Raw genomic sequence first — 23,146 nt, 5'->3', positions numbered from 1 at the left:
ACACACACAATCACTCTGAAATAAACAGGATTTTTTTCTCCCCAGGTCTTCTTCTCAGTTGTGCTCCAGAATAAGCCCTGCGACATATTGTATGCTTTAGTGTTTCTCTGCTTGTAACACATCAAAAGATACAACACAGAATATAAAATAAAACCTGTATATAAAGACTACGCCATGTCCAGACTGTCGCTGTTTAGCATCTCATTTATTTTCCATCACAGCTTCTGTTTGAACCTAAATAGAGTGGAGAATATAACAAACACAATTTCTACAAATCACAATATACCACAATATCAGCATATCTCATCATTGTAAAATTATGCCTAAACATTTATAAAAGCAGAGACAGCAAAAGTACACACTCAAATAAAAGTACTGATACTCGTGTTTTAAAAGATGAAGTGCTGACTCAAGTTAAACACATCACAAAAATGTTACCTAATGAATGTGTCCTGGCTGCACATCCACTATATAGAACACTAGCAGGGAAAAGATGATGATGATGATCAGGTGATCAGGAAAGTCTCTGTTCTCGGTCATGTTTACATCTCTGACTCCCTCTGTCTCATCCACGTTAACCCCATACTTCCTGTTGCCTTCTGTCTTGCTCGTTGTTTTTCTTCGTGAACTAGTCTACGTCTGTGGTGTGTGAGAGCCAGGAAATGGTACGCCAATGGAAAAAATATTGATCACGTCAAGAAATAGATTAAAACTATAGTAACGAGTCGGTTTTAAAAATGTAAGAAGTAGAAAGTACAGATATTTGTGTAAAAAAAATGTAATGAGTGGAAGTAAAAAGGTGTTTAAAAAAAAAGTACTGATACCAGAAAAATCTATTTAAGTACAGAAACAAAGTATTTGTACTTTATAACTTCCCCTCTCTAAATAAAAGGGGTGAACAAAATTGTACATTAATAATGGTAAAAATTATATTTTTCTATTAGTAACAGATGAAGGCAGTATAAAACATCATTTCTGGAGATATAGAGAGTATTTATCCATCGGTAATTCAAGCGTTGTTACATGATGCTACAAAAAGATTTGAATATCTTACCTTCCCCCCAAAACATATTAGCAATGTGTTTTATAACACCCTTGATATTCTAGCATATTTTGCACTCCGATTTCTTTCTTTTTTTTTTTTTTTTTTTTTAAGCATTACACCCTTTCTCAAGAGAGATAAGGGAGATGAAACTCAAAACATTACACTAATACTCAGCATATACATTTATTAATGTTTTTGTATATATAGAGGAATAAATAATAAGTGCAATACTGTGGAGTTAAACTGAGTTTGCATTTGTAAAAAAAAAAATATATATGACACAAGTACTGAAATGTGCAGCTGGATTTAAATAACATGCATGCAAAAACTCAGAAACGTGCACGTGCCCAAGCCGATCATCAGCTTGGGAGATCAAAATATAATTATTATTTTTTTTAACATGTACTGCACATTTCAATGAACATCTTTTACCTACGCAATATACAATTTGCACCATTCAAAAAGATATTTTTGAGTTATCGATACATTCCGATCATACAGTGTTCATCAGTTTCACAAGTGCAACTTAGATTGAATTTACATTTTTTTTTTTTTGCCGGCGTGCATCAGAGATGTGCGAATTTGCCTAAAACCTTTTAAAAACCTGATGGTTTTTAAGGCATAGTCAGTCACACACTTACGTATAATTATAAAGCAAACAAACAAACAAGCAAAAAAATACAATTCTAAAATCCTAAAATCAATAACAAACTTCAAGTCAAAACAAACCGACTTGCACATGACATACGACGTAAAGTGCATTTCGAATCAAACAGCAGTTTTCAGACTATTTACAAGAGTGGTCCTGAGAGTACTTCAATACATTGTAGGTAGATTGAAATAAATACAGATTAAATGAAATTTTAGAATCGAGCAGAACAAGATCGGAGACAGAATGCCTGTTCGTGTTTTGACTACAAAAAGCTTGACCAGGTCTTTGCTCTGAGATTTCTCTTCTTCTCAGCACTTTATTCCATTAGCTGGGAAATCCACCAGAGGCTGCATTTGCAGTTGCTGAGGTTGCTTTGTTTCATTCCACTTGCTCTCCTTGGTCTTTGACCCAGCAGCTTCTGGCTGACTGGATCTGGATGATGATAACAGACCTAGTGACTGAGCAGCATTAACCTGAGATCTCTTAGGCTCAAAAGAAGATGCTTCCGATGGATATATAGTTTGGCTGGATTGCTGAGTTGTGTGCCATTGAGATCCATCTGATCCACTGTTTATGGACACCTCTCTTAGTTGGCCATCGTCATCCATCTGCTCCTTGGCAAAGTTGACAAACACCTGTGAAAAAGCAAAGATCTCTTTTTCAGTTTTTATTTTGAAACGATCGCATGCGCCAATGCAATCTGCTGCTACTGAGTTCTGACCTGGTCTAGTGTTGTCTGAGAGACGGAATATTCCGCTATTCCCAACTCCTCGCTGTTGTTTGACAGAATGTCAAAGACATGAGCGAGAGAGCAGGCGTGAGTTGGGAGCTGATACTGCAGAACGTTGTGGTGTCTCTCCTTTAGCTCAATTCCAGGAAAGCAGCTCTGGATGTAGGCATCCACGGGGCAGGGTTCCGGAGATGATGCGGACAAGCGGAGATTAATTGTATAACCGTCGCCAAATCTATGGAAGAAAACTCACAGCTGCTACTCACAATATGCATTGAGATGATGCTATATTCAATCACAAGACTGAACCGGGGACCATTGGAGCTGGATGCAGTATTGGTCCCTGCTGCACCACCATGACAGTTAATGTATTATTTGTCATGTTCATGGCTCAGATTTTAGAACTTAGGTTTAGAACTTTCTGGCGTTTAACAGTGTATGACATCACACTGATATTACATGAAAAAAAGCATGCACTATATTAGTATTAAGTATATTTAAACACATTATTCTGGACTAAACTACACTATATTATTTTTTCCATCTCCTTCTTTGCTTTTCTTTCTTTTTTGCTCTCCCTCTCCTAAAAATGATTTTTGTAGTCCAAAAAACTGCAGAATTCTTCACCATTATTTCGTATCCACTTTAATGGGAACACCTCGACACTTGCTCATTCAAGCAACTGTCCAATCAGCCATTCGTGAGGCTGCAGTGCACAGATCAAGTGCCTCAGGTAATCAAAATGCATGTCAAATTTTGATGACTTAAAAAAAATCACCTTAACTAAAATAGTTTGGCTTTGTGCTGGGATGCTTTTTTTGCTCCCGGCGCTTCTTGCCATGGTTTAAAAAAGTGGCTGCTCGAGTTCAGCCTTCCTGCCAGCTCAAACCCCTCTGCTCTGACCTCTCACATCAGAAACACATCTCCATGAACGTTGCTATGGTTCACAATGTTTGTTTGTTTTGCACCATACTGTGTTAACTCATTTGTGTGGTCAAATATCGGGAGATCAGCTGTTTCTGATATACTCAATCCTCAACAACCATGATAGAGTCAGTGGCACTTTGCCCCCGTATGTGTGTAAATATGTTCGAAATAAAGTGACCAGTGTGTGTATGCTGCTAAAAAAGTATTTATTTCAACACCTGACACTAACTCAAGGTCTTTTAGATGTGTCTTCAGTATAGAAGACACATGAACATTCTTAATTTTAGTTTGAGGTACAATATTCCGCATTTATTTAATATAAGTACACTCTTTAATTGTTTTTTTTTTGGTACCTGTTCTTGAGGTGCTGCACTGAACCCAGACACTGGAACCTCCCATTGACCATGATGGCCATGCGAGTGCAGAGAGCTTCACATTCCTCCATGCTGCACAAAACAGCTGCAATTAATACAACCTCTCTACAGGAGCTTCTACAGTTTATTTGAACTGACAAAACATATTTATCATATGTGATCTACACACAGACATATATTTTCAAATTGATACAATTTTCCCTGAATATTTAAATGTTGTCTGTCCGTTAAAGAAATAAACCCACCACCAAACCCCCAAATTTGAGTTCAACAAATTGCTGTAGCATCACTGCGTTCAGACTGAACTGAGTGGGGAACTGGGTCTTATAAGATGAGAAAAGTGCGGGATGGTTTAAGATAAACCCTTAACTTTGACACTGTCATCACTACCTGGTTTGTGAAAAGATAATGGCTGTCCATAACAATGTTATAGAAAAGAAATAGGCCTAAAGTGTAGTGCTGTACATCCTGTACCTGTGGGATGTGAGAACGACAGCTCGACCTTCTCTGATGACGCTGAGGATACAGTTCCACAAGAAGCGCTTAGCCTTTGGATCCATTCCTGTCGTGGGCTCATCCTGAGAAGTTTCACAGAGAAATCTTCAGGAATTAGACAAAACACTAGATACACTTGTTATACAGAGTTAAACATTAATTACTATTCTGCCTGAAATTAACATATTGAATAAAATCGTAGAAAGAGATTTATTGTATATTATGTAATGTCGTTTAATTGTTAGGATAAATGCTGACCAGAAAAACGACTGGCGGCGCGCCGATAAAAGAAATGGCGGTTGAGAGTTTGCGTTTATTGCCTCCGCTGTATCCTCCTGCTTCTTGCTCAGCGTACTGTGTCAATCCCAGTTTTTTCACTCCCCACCGTGAGACCTTTTGGCCAGAGATCAATTATTAACGTTGGCTAAAACATCAAAAGGCCGGAGACCTTTTTTATTCATTTGAAAGACCTAAAAAGTATTTACAGCGTTCTGTCGACCAAAATGTATTTCAATGTATTTCGTTTGACCAGCCATAATGAGACCTATAACGTCTAGTACCTTTGCTACATATGGCTCAGGGACGCCTCTCAATCGAGCGTAGAACTCGAGGTGCTCTCTTCCAGTCAAAAGGTCATTGATGGCATCAAACTGAGGACAGTAACCCATAAGCTGGTGCACGCTGTCCATGTCGTTCAGCACGCTGAGGGTTCAGTTAAACAGAGTTTCAATCAGTTGTACAGTCATTACATGCAATTATAATGAGCAGTAATGGGAAATGGAGACAGACCTGTAATTATTGAGAAAAGCATCTCCATAGGTAATGGTGGTATCTCCTGTTAGCATGCGAAATGTGGAAGTCTTCCCAGCTCCATTAACCCCGAGAAGCCCGAAGCACTGTAAGTAAGAATACGTAGACTTCATATTTTCATCATTGTAATTAGTGGCCAAAACTGAAGACTAGAAATTGCAAGTGTAATTTAGTAATAGAAAGTGTAACTGTTTATTTAAGGTAGTAAATGTGCTTGTCGTCTAGACATGTTCACGTCATCATTCACAACCGCAACAACACAGTGGAACTTGTTTTTATACTTCTGCTTATTTTCTATTAAATAACCACATTTTTATTTATTTATTTATTTTCTTTTGCAAATTATTGTTTCACTTGTCTATAATATGCTTGTAAATAAGTCTATTTTAGCACAGTGGGTGGGGAAAAAAACTCTTTTGTTAGTCAATGTTGATACAAGTTATTTCAGTAATTAGCTTCAATTAGTATTAGTCATACAACCAGACAGAAATGATGTCTGATTGGAATTATGTGTGTGATATGCACAATATATTTGCACCTCTCCCCGAGGAATGCTAAGACAAAGCTGGTTCACTGCTGGCCTCTTGCCTGCCTTATAGACCTATAGAGATTTAAGAACAGAATAATTTGTTTATTATGGAGAAAATAAATTTTTTAAGGTTTACTGCTGACTTTCGCTGATTTTGCATGCATTTTGGATCTTACAAACCTTGCTTAGGTCTTTAACAGTGAGAATATCCTCCCGAGTGTTGTTGCTTTTCACACGTTTTCTTTCGTTTGCCACATCCTCATCCTCTGGGCCCAATGGGGGCAGGACAGGATCAGACCACAACCTTGGAGAAAATGTATTTTTAAATTACACTGACATAACCATTAATCCAACATAAACTCACAGCATTTCGTGATATAGTCACGAAATTTAATCTGTTGATTCGTGTTCATAGACACGAATTTCCCTCTTTTTTTTTCGTGTCACTCAGCACGACTGCCTCCGTCTGGCTCGGTCTCCATAGCTACGGAGGAAGAGGCTCACGTTGTTCTGTCATGCTGGCAGAAAAGCCAAAGGTAATCTTTTTTTATTATCCATTTTATCAGAGAATAAGGTAGAAAATATACAGTTAGGGTAAGGTTTAGAGTTAATACTATAATAAATGTGTGTGTCTCTAATCAACGCAGTCTCCTTAATTAACCTGGAGAAGATATTTACTGTATTTTGACTGGAAGGAACCACTGACGATGGTTTATAATAGCGCGTAGCTTACCGAATATAAAGCAGTAAAAACAAGGAGAAAATCCCCTGCTTAAATGTTGAGAGCTGAAGATTAAAAAATAAACAAATAACAGCAGAGAAAAGAAAAATTACAGCATCTGTGTTATCCAGTGGCAGACAGAAAATCTAAAATCTAAAATAGTTCCTATTTAAATACATTACATAGAAAGTCGTCCTCAGTGACATGAAAAAGACACAGATCAATAGATTAACTTTTATGACTATATCGCGAAATGCTGTGAGACTGGGCTGATTAATCATAGCAGTATTTCAACAGCAAAAGTAATAATAATAATAAAAAATCTGTGTACCTAAAGCGTATGAAAAACTTATACTGAAGTAGTACAGTGAAAATGAAAAAGACAACACCCTCGACTGCCATTGCAAATAAGTTCTTCCCTACAAAATCCCATGCCAGTGGCTCCAGTGTCTGTTTGTTTCCTGTGAACAACAAAAAAAAAAGAATGAAAAAAACTAACTATTGTTGACAAACATATTGCCAGAAAAAAGATCAAGGCCACTTGTATGGCTGTATAAAGAAAACCATTTCATTTAGTTTCAGTCTTGTTTCTGTAACAGGAAATTTACCAAGCCTCTTGAAAGCATCTGAAATTGCCTGGTTTTTAGCCATGTCAATAAGACCTCGCCCAAGACAGAAGTGCGGAAAGATCAGAAAGACCTTCTTCAGGATCCTATTGACCTCATTTAAATGCTGCGGAGAGAACAAGGCGATCAAAAAGGTGGACGATAGAATTTTACAACTAAATCAATTACAACCCCTTCAATTACATTTGCCCGTGTACACATATGGAACAGAAAGACAACTTAAACATGACTTTTAATACTTCATCAACAAACAGCTCGAGGACGAAGGTGGCGATGCTGCCGTTGATGCCGATGAAAAGGTTGATGGAGGTGAGCACCACATAGGCTGTGCTGGGCACAGAGAACACAAACGAGGCAGGGTACATCAGTGGAGTTATGGACCAACTACAGTAAGGCAGAAATGCACAAATATTAGTATCAATATATTATAATATTTATTTGTTATTAGTGAAATCAATAATACTTTTAATTTGCTTATAGATATATAGTTACTGAAACTTGCAGAAAGTGTTACAGTTTTAAATGCTAACACTGAAAATCCCATCCATAAATGCTAAATAAAACATTTATGTGACTTGCCAGTGACTTGTTACTATACTAATAATAACAGAAGAATCACATTACAAAAAACTTGCTGTTTAAACTATTATCTGATTCTGTTATAGAAAATTCAATAATGCTGCAGTAATAAACTATAATTTGTACATTTTGCATTCTATAGGATGACGGTCTTATATTTTGATGTTAATATAATGTGCCTTTCACACTAAATCTACTGCTTTTACTTTATAAGTCTCTCAAAATCCACAAGAACTTTCATACAATCAAACCATATCGTTTTATTACCCGTAGAGCAAGAGAAGCAGCACTAGCGCAGGAAGGTTTTTTTCAGAGACATAAGACTGCTGTTGGAAGCTTATAAAGATGAGGACCACCATGGTAGCGGGAACCGTGTAGTTCAACTGCCCGAAGAGAAAACATGAGACGAAAAATGCATTCAAAAGACTCAATTAAAATTTATTAGCCACTGTATTATTAGTTTGACTGAAACTAACCATGTCCCATATAAAGTTCGCAGTCCAATACAGAATGGGTTTCACCCCACTAACAAACTGAAGGTGCTTAGACTTGCTGACTCTCTCCTCGATCAGAAACAATACAAAACTTGCTGGGACAAAGGACATGGCAAAAATCACACATATGGACACCAGGACGTCCACAGAGGTGGTCATTCTTGACAAAGAAAAAGACATACAGCACGGTTATTGTTAATCAAGCGAAGACGTAACGAATTGACAGAAGAGAGTCTATGAGAGAACCCTGACACATGTACGTACAAGGCCATCTCTGTGAGCTGCTCCTTAGTGAGGTTAAGTGGATGATTATAGGCTGTTATTCCATACTTCCTTCTTTCTGGTCCTGGAGAAAGACTGGCACGGAGCAGTCCGTTGTTCATGATGTTCACAAATGACACCATGGCATGCCAACCTTTATTATTAAACCACACCTAGAAAACATAAACCACAGAACTAAGAACACAGAACAGAACTAAATGTAACTTGGAATTAAGGGAAAATTGTGGGAGTGTCTCTCTTACCTTAACATTGTTTTGACTACTAAGCCCAGTAAGAAGGCCTGGTAACCTGTCCAAAAGTTGATCAATTGAGCTGTTCTGTAAAAAGCAACAAAATTAATACAAGAATAAGTAAATGCTGGCATATAAAAGGTAATACGGTGCAACCTCGATACTCACGGGGGCTACGTTCTATGAGCCCTCGCGAGTAACAAAAAAATCTGACTCTCCTTTTGATGGTTTCTTTTTCAAGGGGAATTGTACATGTACAGTAAACTCAAAAAATTGTGAATTACTTGTCAAATGTTTTCTTTACTACTTTAAATGAATAATACAATAATAAAATATTTTTTCGAAACATTTTCATGTAAATTTTTGGTACAAACTCGAGTTACAAATGAAAAGTCGCGAACTATCGAGGTCACGAGTATAGAGGTTCCACTGTTCTTGCTTTGAGTTCCTGCTAATGCCCTGCACACTACCTCTTAATTACATGCCTGTGTGAAAGACTAAATAAATAATTATCTGTATGGTTAGAGTGCATGCCTGTGGTATTTTGTAGCGTGTTCTGATAGCCACTACAGACTCTTCTAGCTGAATGATGTCTGTCTGACCGGGTAAGGTTTCAGTTCCCAGAGAGAATCCTCCATACCTGTAGACACATTTCATTTAATTTGATTATTATTTACTTGAAGCATGAAGTATTAAGTGTATTACGTGTATTATCTAACTCACCTAAACTCATTCACCCACTTTTTAGTCTTCATGCTAGATAATAGAACAATATAGACGTATAAGTCTGTGAAAAACTTACAATGAAAAATAGAATCAAAATTTGGGTCTAAATGGAGACCTTTTTTTTAGAATCTGTGGATAAGTCTTGATGAGGTAGTCAGAAATATTACGACCGGTCAGATTCTGCAGTAGATCACCTGTCGGCCTTTTTATCTGTAGCCAACATGTGAAGGAACATAAAAAAAAAAAACATGATTTTGTAATTAAAATTTATTTTGCTCCACACTGAGACATATGAATATGAAAAGACTGATAGAAGTGCAATAACCTGAGGAGGAGGCAATCCTCCTGCTCCTGCTGGGCATTCAGGTAGCATTCTGCGAACATCCTCTGTGCTGCATTCGCACCCAGGAGAAGTCTGCTCATTTGTCCAGTTGGCTTGGTTATAAAGCTGCCATGTTTTGTAGGAAATCTGGGGTCGCAAAAACACCGTCCCTGCCTCATTGACATCACACTGGTTCTCCCTGTGGATTCAGGATCACATCATGTTTCTCAAAACTTATCATACCATCAGATTATGTCCTAATATATGCTCATGCAAAGTAGGAAGTATCCTACATCTGTGACTCCATGCACTGGGTCCCAAATCCAGGCGGATCCAGAAGAGCATGGAGGAGATTTTGGATTTCAGGGTTCTCTGGGACATCGTTGCTATAGGAGAAAGAAGTGTGAGAAAGACCTGGTGCATATCAGTAAAAAACAGTCTAGCCTATCTATGGCATTGTGGGTACCTGAAGAAAGTGTACTGTTCGCCGTACATCCATGGCTGCAGCTCGAGAGGGGGATACTTTCCAAAGGGTGGGACAATAAGGCTGAACAGCAGAGCCACTAGCACAAACACAGCAGGCAGCACAACCTGAGAAGAGTTTAATAACAAACATTTTTTGTTTTTAACAGAGTTATTTTGTTCCTTAAACTTATCTAAAAGAGCAATGCCAGCAAGCTTTCTTTCTTTCCTATTGCCATTCCCTCATGTTTAAATCCCACCTGTGTCAATCGATTTCTAAAGTAAGACAGGATTTATAACATCTTCACTGGTTTCTCTTGTTTTTTTTGCCAATTTAGTCAATGACTGTTTCTGAAAGTGTGGTGATAAAATAATCCTTATTACAGACCTCATGATGTAACTGTAAGCCAACCTCCTAATTTTTAGAGAAGATTAGAGTTTGTGTAACTGCAGTACCCGACAACTCTGTACCTGTGCTATGAAACCTCGGCGGCTGCGGAGGGCATACTTTAATCTCTTGGTAAAGAGTGCGCGGAGCTGCTGCCGGGTCAGACCCCAGCCTGTGAGGGTCATCCCACGCTGAACATTAGTACTCAGCGGGTCCGTTTCATTCGCATCTGTGTGACAGAAAGGCGCTTTATGGTTAACAGCAACTCATTACCGCATTACAAGCTTGTGCAAACAAATTGCAGACATATGACGTGCAGTATCTGCTTTGTACCTGTCGTATACAGTTGTCTTTCTGTCAGCATTGAGAAAAGAGGTGAAATGAAAAACAGCTTTAAGTCACTGCACACAGCTCTAACAAGTTGCCTACTACACTGGTTTCTGCGCAAGAAACAAACTTCCCTTATGATACAATGGTGAATATCTGCAAATAGGAAGTGCTTCAGTTTACCTGTGTCCCAGTCCTCAGGCTTTTCTCCCACTCCTTCTTCTGGGTCAGCGTCTACACCTGTATCTTCGGCCACCTTCAGAAAGATCTGAATGTGCACATGGATGTGAATGCTATTACTTTTACTAATCTCTGTATAACTCTGTACACACTAATAAATCTGCCTCCATATTCCACAGGACCAACATCATGCAAGTAAATACATAAAGACTGCTGAAACAGTATCTGATAAAAGAGAAACAATCCACTGGGTTACAAGATAAAAACTAATGCAGTGCAACTTCTTTCCTTTACAATCTCATAATAAATTCTCTTAGATAACATTGTTCCTGCTTTGTATTAAACTCCTCACCTCCTCTAGGGTGGTATCTGAGAGTCCATAACTGACAATGCCAAACTCGTTCTGATGTTTCTCCAGCTCAGCCAAGAAAAGGGCGAGAGTGCCATCCTCTGAGGCAGCATGAGGAAAGTTGATTACTGCCTCTCTGCCCACATCTTTTACTAGTCGAACCCCAGCAATGTGATGTTGGGCAAGAGCCAAAAGGCCACTCACATCTGGAGTATAAAAACACAGAAACAGTAAACACAGAGACAGCATTTTTTCCCCTATTAAGAAAAATATATTTGATGTTTTTATAAAAGAATATATATATATATATATATATATATATATATATATATATATATATATATATATATATATATATATATATATATATATATGTATACACATATACACTATTCATGTTGTCATGCAACAGTCACATCTTAATACAAAGCTCAAACAGTATTAGTGCGAATGCCCCCTTTTTTTCATTCAAATTGCATAACACTCACTAAATAGCCACACATTTTTTTAATGGATACTTTGTCCTTTAGCCATGAACTTGCTTTTTCTGTGGACTAAAAGTCTCTCTGAACGTTGTGTTTACTAGTTTCTGAGGCAAACATTAGAAAGTCCTGGTCCGAGCAGAATGCTAAACAGAAAACACTCTACCCACCTGATCCACAGATCTCATTTCCAAGTCCAGTGTCATCACTCATGGAGGAATGACTCTCCTAAAACACACAAAACCAACACTGTGTGGCTCAACAATCAAAACTACGTCACAGAGCTCGGATTTTCTGAGCTGAACTCTGCAAACCTTCATCAGTGTTGATGCTGAGAGATTGGCGACACTTGTACTGCTTGGTGTGAGACAATGGATCTCTTTCTTCACTATGGTGAGGTAATATCCTGTACCCAAACGAGCTTTTAGGAAAAGTGGTGAGCCGCAGCAACACAACTTCCCCTGAGAGATGATGGCGATGCGATCGCCCAGGAGATCGGCCTCATCCATGTAATGTGTAGACAGAATAATGGTACGATCTAAAAATAAACAACAAAGTTAATAGCATTGGAAACTAGCAATTAGATTTTGTATTCGCTTATCGATCCATTCCTCGATATACTCTGACTCAAAAGAGAACAAAACAGAACTCAAGCAGAACAACCTTTCCGGTATTTGAGCAGTAGGTCCCAAATCCCACGTCGTGAATAGGGGTCCACTCCAGCAGTGGGCTCGTCCAGGACAACTACCTTAGAACCGCCTATAAAGGCTATAGCTACTGAGAGCTTCCTCTGCATTCCACCTGGAAAAATCAACAAAGGTGAAGACGGTTAAAACAAGTTTACCAACGAGTAAACAGAAGCAAGGCTTTCTCTTGCGCTCGAACGCAGGGCGTGAGAATTCTATTCTTAAAGCACCTGAGAGATTCCTGGTCTGCTCGTGCCGTTTGAACAACAGTCCCACATCCTCTAGCAGGGAAGCCATCTCCTCTTTAACCTCAGCACTGCTCATGCCTTTAAGACGGCCATAGAACCATACATGCTCTTCCACAGTGAGCCTAAAGAATATTTAATCACAAAGCCATAATATATAACTTTTACTCAAGCAAAATGCTTTTTTATTATATTTAGGTCTTACATTGGGAAAAGAACATTGTGTTGGGGACACACTCCCAGAGTTCTACGGATGATGTCCATGTCCGTGCGAATGTCTTTGCCCTTTATGTAAACCGTGCCAGCAGTCGGAGGGAACAGTCCAGTCAGAATGGACCTGCCAATGAAGCCAGATCGAAGAGGCTGCATATAAATCATGTGATGCATGACAACATTCGACACAAAATGTTGAACTTCTTAATTCCATCTCTTACATCGTTGTTGTCTTGCCAGCTCCGTTGTGACCCAGGAATGATGTGATTTGCCCTTCATAGAACTTGAGACTCAAATGATTGACAGCAAGCTTGGCCCCTTTTTTATATATTTTCACCAAGTCATGTATGGCAACTCCAAGGATGAGATTAGAAGGTTCCTGTTCAATTTGATCTGTAAAACAGTTCAAGTCAACAAGTGATCCCAAAGTGTAAATCTAACTTTGTAGACTTTCGCATACAGTGTTTGAATTGTGTACTTACTGGGGGTGTAACGGTACACAAAATTCACAGTTTGGTACGTACCTCGGTTTTAAATTCACAGTTCGGTTTACTTTTGGTACAGTTATGGGGAAGAAATGCAAAACATAAAATTGCTTGTCATTTTATTATTATTTTATTTTGGTTATTATTATTATTAACATTTATGAACATCAACATCGATATTGATTTAGTAATCAATTAAATAAGCACAAAAATTGTGTTTAAATAATATTGAACAAATAAAAAAAGATTTATTCAATAGTTTACATTAGACCCTATTTGTGTAAAACAGTGTACACAAGGTGTGTGTGTGTGTGTGTGTGTGTGTGTTGTGTGTGCAATATAAAATCCAAATCTTTTCTAATTCACGCTCACACTGGTTTGCGAGTGGAGGGCGGAGCCAGACCAAACAAGCGGTTAATCTAAGCGGCGCCCGTGAACACGAACACACACACACACAAACACTGAAACAGAACACAACGATTAGATTAAACAAACTTGCGGTCCGTCACTTAATGTGTCTGTAAGGGAATTCAGATTTTAACCACAGGTAAAAAGGACTGCCTTTGGTATACATGTGCACCGAACTGAAAGGCCTGTACCGAAAAGTTTTGCTATGAATATGTGTACCTTTACACCCCTAGTACTTACTGTCTTGTTGATCGTCTGGTACTGGAGGAACGTGCATGTCAGCCTCCAGCGGTACTCCTCCCCAGAAATTTAGCTTAAAGATAAAATACCAAGGCCGGGGAATTCCATACTGCCCTGAAATAGGGAAACACGTCATACTAATAAAAGGTCATGCATACATGCAAACACAATGATATAACTAATATTTATTATTTCATAGATATCAATAAACACGTTTCAGACGCAAAAAAAAAAAAGAAGGAAAGAAAGTCTTGTTTTTAACCTATATATCATCCTAACAGTATCCTTACTCCTGACCTGGGAACACAGCTTCTATGTACCAAGTGGCCACTCCATAGATGAAGGCATCCACATACAGCATTATGATTGAGGTATTGAAGTTGTATGTGTCTCCTTCAGTAGGACTGGACAGAAGATTAAACCACTGAATACCCACTCCTTGCTCTTCATACTGGGAAAAGTACTCACAGCCAAATCCAAAGGCTACTGGAGAGAGGAAGCTCTGGAAGACAAAAATAAATCTTGAAACATTTACATGACCTTTTCAAACTTATAAAATATATATATATATATATATATATATATATATATATATATATATATATATATATATATATATATATATGTGTGTAAGGTGGTGCCTGGTTGAAATTAACCCAAAATCTTTCAGTGATTTGCGCTCTTTTGCACTGTGGATGAGAGAACAATCATCACAGAAAAGTGCACTACCATCATAATATAGTGATTATAATCAAATTTTGTAAGTGGATGAGCTGTACCAGCAGGAGACCATGCGCACAGGAACAGGCTACAGTCTGCACAAATGGCACCAAAACTGAATAGCTGAAAATTGGAAATGCAACACTTGGCCTTTTTACAAACTTCAATTAACCGGCATTGTTAAATCCGTACTCACTGTATCCTTGAATTCTCGTTCTTGGCCAAGATGAGGGGAACATGATGAAGTCTTTGCCTTGACATTTCATTTCGCTGTGTGTTACATTGTAATTTATGTGACAAAATCCTTATTAAACAACTCAAATCCGTCCGGTTGTTCACTTGGCTATTTGGATGACCTCTTTAATAGATATAGCCATAGATATTTATACCATTTTTGTGAAACAAAGCCAAGGTAGTCTTTGAGACCAAAACTCATATGTACATGTCTCAATCATGAGCTCTCTTGCTAAGTATTTGAAATCTTTCGCCATGCTTATCCAACACTGATGAATAAATGTATGATCACATGTCTAAAGAATATGCACTCGTCTTATATCCCCAATCATTATTCTTTAATTTGTCACCCATTACAATTAATATACAGAAAACATCTCTTTCTAAATAACAATATACCAACCACCAGAATAACTGAATGGACTCTTGTCGTCTACCTAAAACACAGACATGTAACTGAGATTGAATCTCACTGCGAGTATTCTGTGCGTGCTCGTCAGATATTCCCTCCAGGCCACACAGAGCACATAGGGCAGGTATAGAGAGAAGTAGATGAGACCTCCACAGGCTGCAGCCAGATTGGCACGGGAGAAGAACGTGCTGATGAGGAAGCACAGCATGATTGTGGCTGTGGCAAAGGCGGCCAGGAACAAGAAGATCACAGCAGGGTCACTGTAGGGCAAGATATCTCCCACCTGAAGGGAAGAAAACAATCATGTTTTTAAGAAGCATGTTAGAATTTTTGGCACGTTGCTTTATAGATTACTAACAAAGTCGAAGTCAAATGTTTATTAATAGCTCTTTGTATATTAGCAGTCCCCAAGGGTCATGACGCTTTTTTTTGTTGTTTTATTTTTTGAGTTCCTATAATAATTCACTTCTAACTATTCTTTTTTTTTTTATATTCCATCATATTAGTGCTGATATCTTAAACCCACCTTGAGTGCAATAATGAGAAGGCCAGCACTAAACAGAAAAGGCAGGTAGCTGCTGATGAACCAGCTGAGCCAAAGCCTTCCTGAGCCCAAGCCCATGATCTTCATAGTCTCCTTCAGTCGCGCCTCCTTCTCATACACCACGCCTTTAATGATCATTGCCACTGAGTAAATCCACGCCAGCGTCATGAAAAGAGGGAGCGAACGATTCAGTACTCGCAGAAATCTGTAAAGAAACAGAGCAAAAGAAAAAGAGAAGTAATTAATGACTACGGCTGCTCTTTAGAGTCTGTAACATGGAGCTGATTATTACTAGTTGCACCACGGTTCTTGAATCTGGTTGGTCAGTTGGTATTGATTCATTTTAAATTTTTCTAACAGCATGACCTCGCTTTGTTACAAATGGCAGAGTTTATCACCTGGCTTGTTCTATGTTATTATTTTTATAGTAACACCTTTCACAGGTCATTTTGTCCTGTATAAATAAACATACAAACCCGTGTCCTCTCGTGGCATACACATAAAAATGTGTGACCAATGAAGCTTTCGATTATGGAGCCCTAAAGCTTATTAGATACCTACACGTCATCCACAAAGCATGGGTAGGGCATCTGCTGTATATATATTCCTGTATTTGGTTGTTTGCCGCTCAGAACAAGTGTTATTGCTCGCTCCACTAAATCCTGCACGTAGACGAAGCCGCCCCATACGTAGCGCATATCGCTGAAGGGCTCTGCAGCTGGACCAGGATCCCAGAACCTACAGAATACAGTTTTCAGATTAGCAAAAAACGGCATACTTCTTTTACCACAAACGTTTAAAGGAGTGTGCGGTGTCAGCAGACCGTCGGACACGAACGCAAAATGATTTAATACATTAGATAAATAAACCATAATTCTGTTGAAGTAGCTGACTTTGTTTACAAAAGGTAATCTCACCTAAACCATCATACTTACTTGTCTTTGATCTTATTTGTGCGTGTGACATCATCTATGTCCATGCGGATCTTGTACTTGACGTGAGGAGGAAGCTCTGAGGAGGAATGATTTGGGAGGAGGAAGACTATTCCAGCCCAGAACTGCCGATTCTCCAGCAGCTCCAATGCCCGCTCCACCAGCTGCCCTTCAGTGGCCATTCCCTCCATCTTATTTGGTGAAAAACACTAAAAAATAACGCACAGATTTAAGCCTTAAATTGTGGTGGTACCGGCGATACTCTGCACACGATTACTGCACACATATGTTACTTTTGTGAGTTGCGACAGGAAGCCAATAGTGTTATTGAAATCTTGATACAGGTCCAGCCATGTTGCAGGCTCTCCTTGTTTCTCAGGAGGGTCTGAATTAGGCGTGGAGAGGAAGTGGGCGATGCGAGAAGCTGTCCATGAAGTGTTCTTTAGTTGGAGATTCACCGCAACAGCCACCTCGGGTCGCCTCAGCAAATCCTGAGACACACAAAATGTGCCTGTTATATAGCAAATAGCTTAAAACAGTAATGTACATATTTTTACAGAGAAGAAGAAGAATTTGAGAACATCATATTAAATAATAATAATAATTCATCTACACCACTTGTCTGAACAATATCTATAGCTTACCGTAATTTCCGCACCCATATATAAGCCGCACCCACTGAATTTTACAAATATTTTTATTTTTAACATAAATAAGCCGCACCTGTCTATAAGCCGCACGTCTACATGTGTAATGTACTTTACACAGGCTTTAACAAAAGACACGTTACACACGGTGTAATGGGTAAAATATGTTGCGCTTCCTTTAGGAGCATAGCGGTATTTTGGGAATAGCATGCCACTGCATTTTTTTCGGTATTACTGCGTATTTTCTGATGCTCATTTCTAAGTTTCTTTGACTAACCCGTAACGCTGTTGCCAAGAAAAAAATAAAAAAGCACGAGTTCTGGAAACCTGTCTGTGCTTATATGATTTCTGTTGCAACTGGAGTTACAACTCGAGCTCTCCCTTAACCCTGACTCAACGCGCTAAAAAACCTTTTTCTCCCGATGCCGTGCAGCTCAGAACACAGGTGAGGTGCGTTTTTTCGTTTCCGTTCGGAAATGTCATTGGTCTAATGTTATGTCGCTCAGTTTTTTGGCTTGAAGTTTGTGAAACCGGGAAAAACCCAGGAAAAATTCATAAATTACACGCGTCGTTGTTTAAGCCGGGGGGTTCAAAGTGTAGGAAAAAAGTAGCGGCTTATATTCCGAAAATATGGTAGGTTTGATTTGGGTGCAGATGTAGACATATGACTACTTTAATATTAACCAAGATTTTCTAGAGACTTTAAAGTGATATTCATATGCTGATAGGTAACCTGTAGCATACGGATCTCCACACTGCTTTCCATGAAGAGCTTCAGCCTGGGTCCCACTTCCTCCCATGCGGCATGCATCTCCTCCACGATCTCAAAGTACTGGAAGGTCCTGTTCACCTAAAAATTTGCCACAACTTTAAGAGGCTACCTAATACAAAATTGTATTTGAAACAGTGCCATAATGTGAAAGTCATGTATTCATTTTACAATGTCACAAAGTAATTGGGTTTGAGATCTAAAGATGCCCATGATTGAGATCAAGAGATGAATTAAAGAGGATACATCACAATTTCAGTTTTAATTTCCTAGTATTTATAACTTTGTCAAACTAATTAGAACATGACACCTTTTCTTTGAACCCAGCCATTTTCCGAATGATCAAAAATACTGTTCCAAACTTCTACTCTTAGATTTCACATGAAACAAATTCATTTTCTGATAAAATGACAGTTGAGGGTGCTGGGATTTTAACTTAGATGTGACGTTTTGATCAGAAGTCCATCTGTTCCAGTACTTTTGATGCCATGTCCATATTTATCATTTAATCATAAAACCCAATTGTCTCAGCGCATGAAACCCGCAAAAGAAAACATAGAATTATTTTTTGTGAATAAAGACAACTTTGGAAAAGATACAATTTTATCATATAACCTTATAAAAATATATCATGAATGATTCGATAAAAACAGGTTTGTGGTTCCTAGCAATCACTAGACTACCTAACAAAAAAAATAAATAAAAAAAAATAAAAAAGCAAAAAATACCAAACATAAAAGTACCTCTTTCATGATGCTCTGTGTAGCAGGAGTGTCCGGGGTGTAAAGAAGTTTTCCAATGAAAAGTGGCTTAATGCCTCTCCATATAATGCGAGAAAGGGGATTCGACTCGAGAGTTTGAATCAGATTTTGACAAAATGGAGCTAAAAAATAAATGAATAAAAAAAAAAAATTGACAATTAGAGTTGGGGTAAACATTTTATAAAAATATTATTTGTAAGATTATTATTTGTCATTAAATATGAGGCGGAATTAGTATTTTTATGTTTTTACAGACCCTGAGTAGGAACTGAAAACTACTCACTGGTAGTGTTGTCTATATCCAAGATGTTTTCGTACATCCCGTCTTTACCTAGGAACGACTTGATGTCCTGGTCTTCATACCAGTTAAAGGAAGGAATCTTCTCGCCGCCCACCTCAGGATGTCCGCACATAATCCTGGAGAAAGCTTGGAAGCTCTCACGTGGGAGCACTGAGCTGTTTTCTGGAAAAAACAGCCTCAGTTCGGCATTCAGCTCCGTAAAGCTGGACAAAGAGGATATCTGGAGCAAGATTTTCAGAATATGAAATGCGATGACAATCGCATTTGTAAAGGCATTGCACAAAAAAAAAGCACATTTTCTGAACATAGCGACATTCATTAGGTGTTATTTCAACTATCCATATTATATTATCATCAAGCATGTTTTATTTAGGGATTAAACACTTAATAATATAAAAAATGTACAGAAAGGATTGCAGTGGATGACTGAAAGATTGCTACATACGTCATTCATAAGTGAGACAAACTCCGGAGTCAAAGAGGAGACGGTCCGGCTGAGCAGTCGCACTTCAGCAGCATTGGAGCGGAGTCGCTTCCTCTGTCAGGGAAAGATGCAAATAATTTTTTTTTTTAAATCGAAGTAGCACAAAAAAATGAAAAAAAGACTGTCCTACATGTGGACAATAAAAATGTCAAAAAAATATTTTATGTATCTGTGAATTTTGATGTATCTTATGAATCTATTTCAGGCCAAACTTGTGAAAGAATGCTGACTGTGAAAATCTTGCTGAGGTTTAATTCTGAAAGGAAGATCTGCTCGGCCTGCTGCAGCAAATCCGAAGGAACATCACACAAGTACTGCTGCAGCTCGGTGAATGAGGAGTCTTCTTCTTTCACTGTGAGGTAGCTCTCCAGAAGCGTGGCGTTGCAGATGATATCAGACGAACGCAACCCGGTGCCTGCCAGCGACACCTGAGGAACGAGAAAATAAAGAGTTTATTTATTTATTCAGCCTGACAATTGTGTTTCGATTTACACTCCTTCGTGTGTATTTCCTTTTTGATTTACACATTTTCATTTATTGGCATGGGGGTACACATATTTGTAGAATATTATTTTTAAATGATGCAAGCAACAATACATTTTACCCAAGCTTCTGTTTTCATTGTCAGATGTAACAGATATGGTCTAATAATGTATGTTAGTAAAAGATAAGTGTGAGAGATTTTGTTTCCAACTGCCTTTGCCCAATTTCAGACTATTCTACTGTCATGAACTAACACTATTCCAGAGTGTTTTCCTTCTTTAATTATGTGTTTTTTTCCAGTTCTGAGTAACTTAAAAAAAATTTTTTATATATATTTCTACATCTCACTCCAGCTCTGTAAAAATCCAACATATAATATTGGCCAGTACAAAACCTATGCTTGCTAGTTATCATCTTGTGCCTTAGAATTGCTATTGACTGTCTTTTAACAGATTTGAATAGGACAATTTCAACCCTCAAAACAATAGGAGTGTAAACTTTTTGCATTTGAACAATATGCTATTTATATAAAATTCGATCGTACCACCCGGAGGTTGAGTTTTGCTCTCAGTAACTGGTCTACAGCTGAAGGAGGAAGGCTGCAGTTGGTCCGCAAAAAGGAGGAGACCGTTTCATTGGCTTGTAGGTACTCTCCAACTGGCAGATCTTTATGATTAAAAAAAGTACATAATGCTATAAGTAACAGTTACTATTTCTTTTTCATCACATTACACAGATTAATAATCATTAAGAATGACAAATATGGAAAGCAGTTTTGCTCTGGATTTGCACAGAGACCAAGTTACTACTGCTACAGCTTCTTAAAATGAACTCCAAATGAAAATCACTCAACAAGTGACAGTAAAATTATGGTGCGAATACAGAATTCTGCTCCACTCTTCCCTTTTACTTTAATGTGTATTGATTTATTTGTGTCGTTTAAAGCGTATTAGAACTAAGTCCTACTTGGCCAAGCTTCCTGCCTCTCCGCCAGTCTCTGAACAGCAAGCGAGAGGTCGTCTAAGGCTGACAGGACTGTATGATTGCCAAGGTTGGTGAGAAGGGTCCTGCCATCCACGAATATTCGAGAAAGTCTGAAATGTACAGGATCCAAAATAAACCCGATATAAAATACAGTGGAAACGACATCATAATTTCAAAGGACGTAAAGAGAAGGATCCACTGACATCGAGTTATTAAAATTCCCCACTTCACCCGGAGTCTCTCCTGGAGTTGGGTAGTGAAAGCATGGGTTGTTAATGTTGCAGATGATGCCCTGAACCCATGCTAAAGTGCCGGCAGATGGGAGAGCTTTGTTGGGGAAGTGACCTGAAATCAGAAACGCGGAATTTCACTTCACATCTTTACACACAGTAAAGCCACTGTTATGGTCTGACAAATATTTGGCCAAAGGCAAATTCTAAATGTATAAAACATAATATAAGACATCAAAGTAAATGATGAACAAAAGCTCAAAGCCGAGATTCATTCATTCGCAATTATAAACATGCGAATAATTCACACAAATTTGTGGTGTGAAATATTTGATATGAATATCAGCATATTAAAAAGCAAAAAGACCACAACACAAAAGACATCTTAAACTATTCTGGCTGCAGCTATTCAGCTTACGTGATTTCATGTGGATAGCAAGGCTCAAACAAATAGACAACCACTGCACTTACACTGGCTGTGCTTGTAGGGAGGGTGCGAGTGACGTACTGCTATAAGTATGAGGAACAGGAACAGAGGCCAGAGCAGCTCTATGATCAGCTGGATCTGCAAAGAAGCTCATTTATCTTTTACTGTAACAACAATATTTAACTGTGTGAGATGAGTGATGACGCAAGGCAATGTGGGTACCTTGTTCCTCCTCCGGTAGATGAAGTTCTTCCACAGAAGGAGTAAAAGCTGGGTTCCTATGGCCATGATGGTATCTACAGAGACGTGATGAAAGGATGGTTATTATTCAAACAAGATTGAAGCCTGAATTTAAAGCAAGACCAAAAAAAGCAGTGGATGAGCAGTGAAACACTAAAAATCCTCATTAGAGTGATTGGCTTAGAGAATTAAGGCTTATAAACCTCCTCTTATGTGCTCGTGTAAAAGCAGAGGCTTTTTCTCCATTGGGACACAATTTAACTGTGTAAATAGTTAGATATAAAGTCATTTGGCCTATAAATCTATTAAAAACATTTATTTTTGGGTAGACACTTTATGGGCACAGAGAGTATATAGTGTAGTATATATTTATGTAATCATTTATGCATCCTTTTTTATTTAAAGCCACAAATAAGCGTTTACAGTCTTTTATTATTATTATTATTATTATTATTATTATTATTATTATGGTCTGTTCATTCCAGAAGTTTCTATTTACATGCATTAATAACCCAATAAACCTGCTGATCTGGTCCTTCTGCGATGCTCAGGCTCCTATTTCACCTTCACCGCACTCTGCTGCTCTGTTACATCTCTTACGAGGACATATCTAAAGTTCCTCACTACATATTTACCTTGTCTTCTTGTTTATGTTTGGACGGTGCATTACAAATAAACGTTGCTGTTGTTTTCCATCCGGACTGGAAGCCGGTGTCGGTTTGTGTCAGAAAGCAGGAAGAGACAGAGAAAGTGGGCGGGGCTTGTAGGAAAAACATTGCAACCACATTGAGCTTCCAGCCAATCAAATACAGCGTTTGTGGTGAAACCCCGCCCCCATCGTGGTTAACGTTTACAACAGCTGCTGATACTTTCCGGCAGCTTATTCAGGGTATAGAAGAAGTGATGAGTTATTTTTCCGTTTTTGGATTTTTTGTTGAACTGAATTGTAGTGTGTTGTAGAGGCTAAATAA

At 38.3% G+C, this 23,146-nt stretch overlaps 1 protein-coding gene across 1 annotated transcript; it reads right to left on the bottom strand.

Moving 5' to 3' along the window:
- Nucleotides 1-1,214: 1,214 nt before the first annotated feature.
- abca7 (ATP-binding cassette, sub-family A (ABC1), member 7) lies at nt 1,215-22,918 on the bottom strand. Its single transcript, XM_083557816.1, has 50 exons — nt 22,811-22,918; nt 22,158-22,231; nt 21,980-22,073; nt 21,482-21,623; nt 21,261-21,388; nt 20,839-20,960; nt 20,042-20,239; nt 19,773-19,865; nt 19,310-19,547; nt 19,009-19,148; nt 18,230-18,346; nt 17,143-17,340; nt 16,853-17,058; nt 16,479-16,655; nt 15,900-16,122; nt 15,435-15,656; nt 14,305-14,509; nt 14,008-14,121; nt 13,096-13,267; nt 12,867-12,998; nt 12,647-12,786; nt 12,394-12,531; nt 12,045-12,268; nt 11,901-11,958; nt 11,252-11,454; nt 10,903-10,987; nt 10,726-10,746; nt 10,476-10,621; nt 10,009-10,133; nt 9,836-9,928; nt 9,546-9,741; nt 9,336-9,430; nt 9,218-9,250; nt 9,029-9,134; nt 8,507-8,581; nt 8,247-8,416; nt 7,965-8,142; nt 7,756-7,871; nt 7,149-7,293; nt 6,892-7,015; nt 6,615-6,744; nt 5,743-5,866; nt 5,572-5,634; nt 5,013-5,119; nt 4,784-4,925; nt 4,482-4,616; nt 4,203-4,306; nt 3,708-3,800; nt 2,419-2,662; nt 1,215-2,332 (listed from the first exon to the last, which is right to left on the bottom strand). Exons 2-50 carry the CDS (start codon nt 22,221-22,223, stop codon nt 2,006-2,008), a joined length of 6,927 nt encoding a protein of 2,308 aa, XP_083413942.1. The 5' UTR covers nt 22,224-22,231; nt 22,811-22,918; the 3' UTR covers nt 1,215-2,005.
- Between the last annotated feature and the right edge of the window lie 228 nt (nt 22,919-23,146).

Source organism: Silurus aristotelis (genome assembly GCF_946808225.1).
Source record: "Silurus aristotelis genome assembly, chromosome: 13".
Taxonomy (NCBI): Eukaryota; Metazoa; Chordata; class Actinopteri; order Siluriformes; family Siluridae; genus Silurus; species Silurus aristotelis.
Note: the sequence above shows the minus strand (reverse complement) of the source record. Positions and strands in the feature narration are given on the sequence as shown.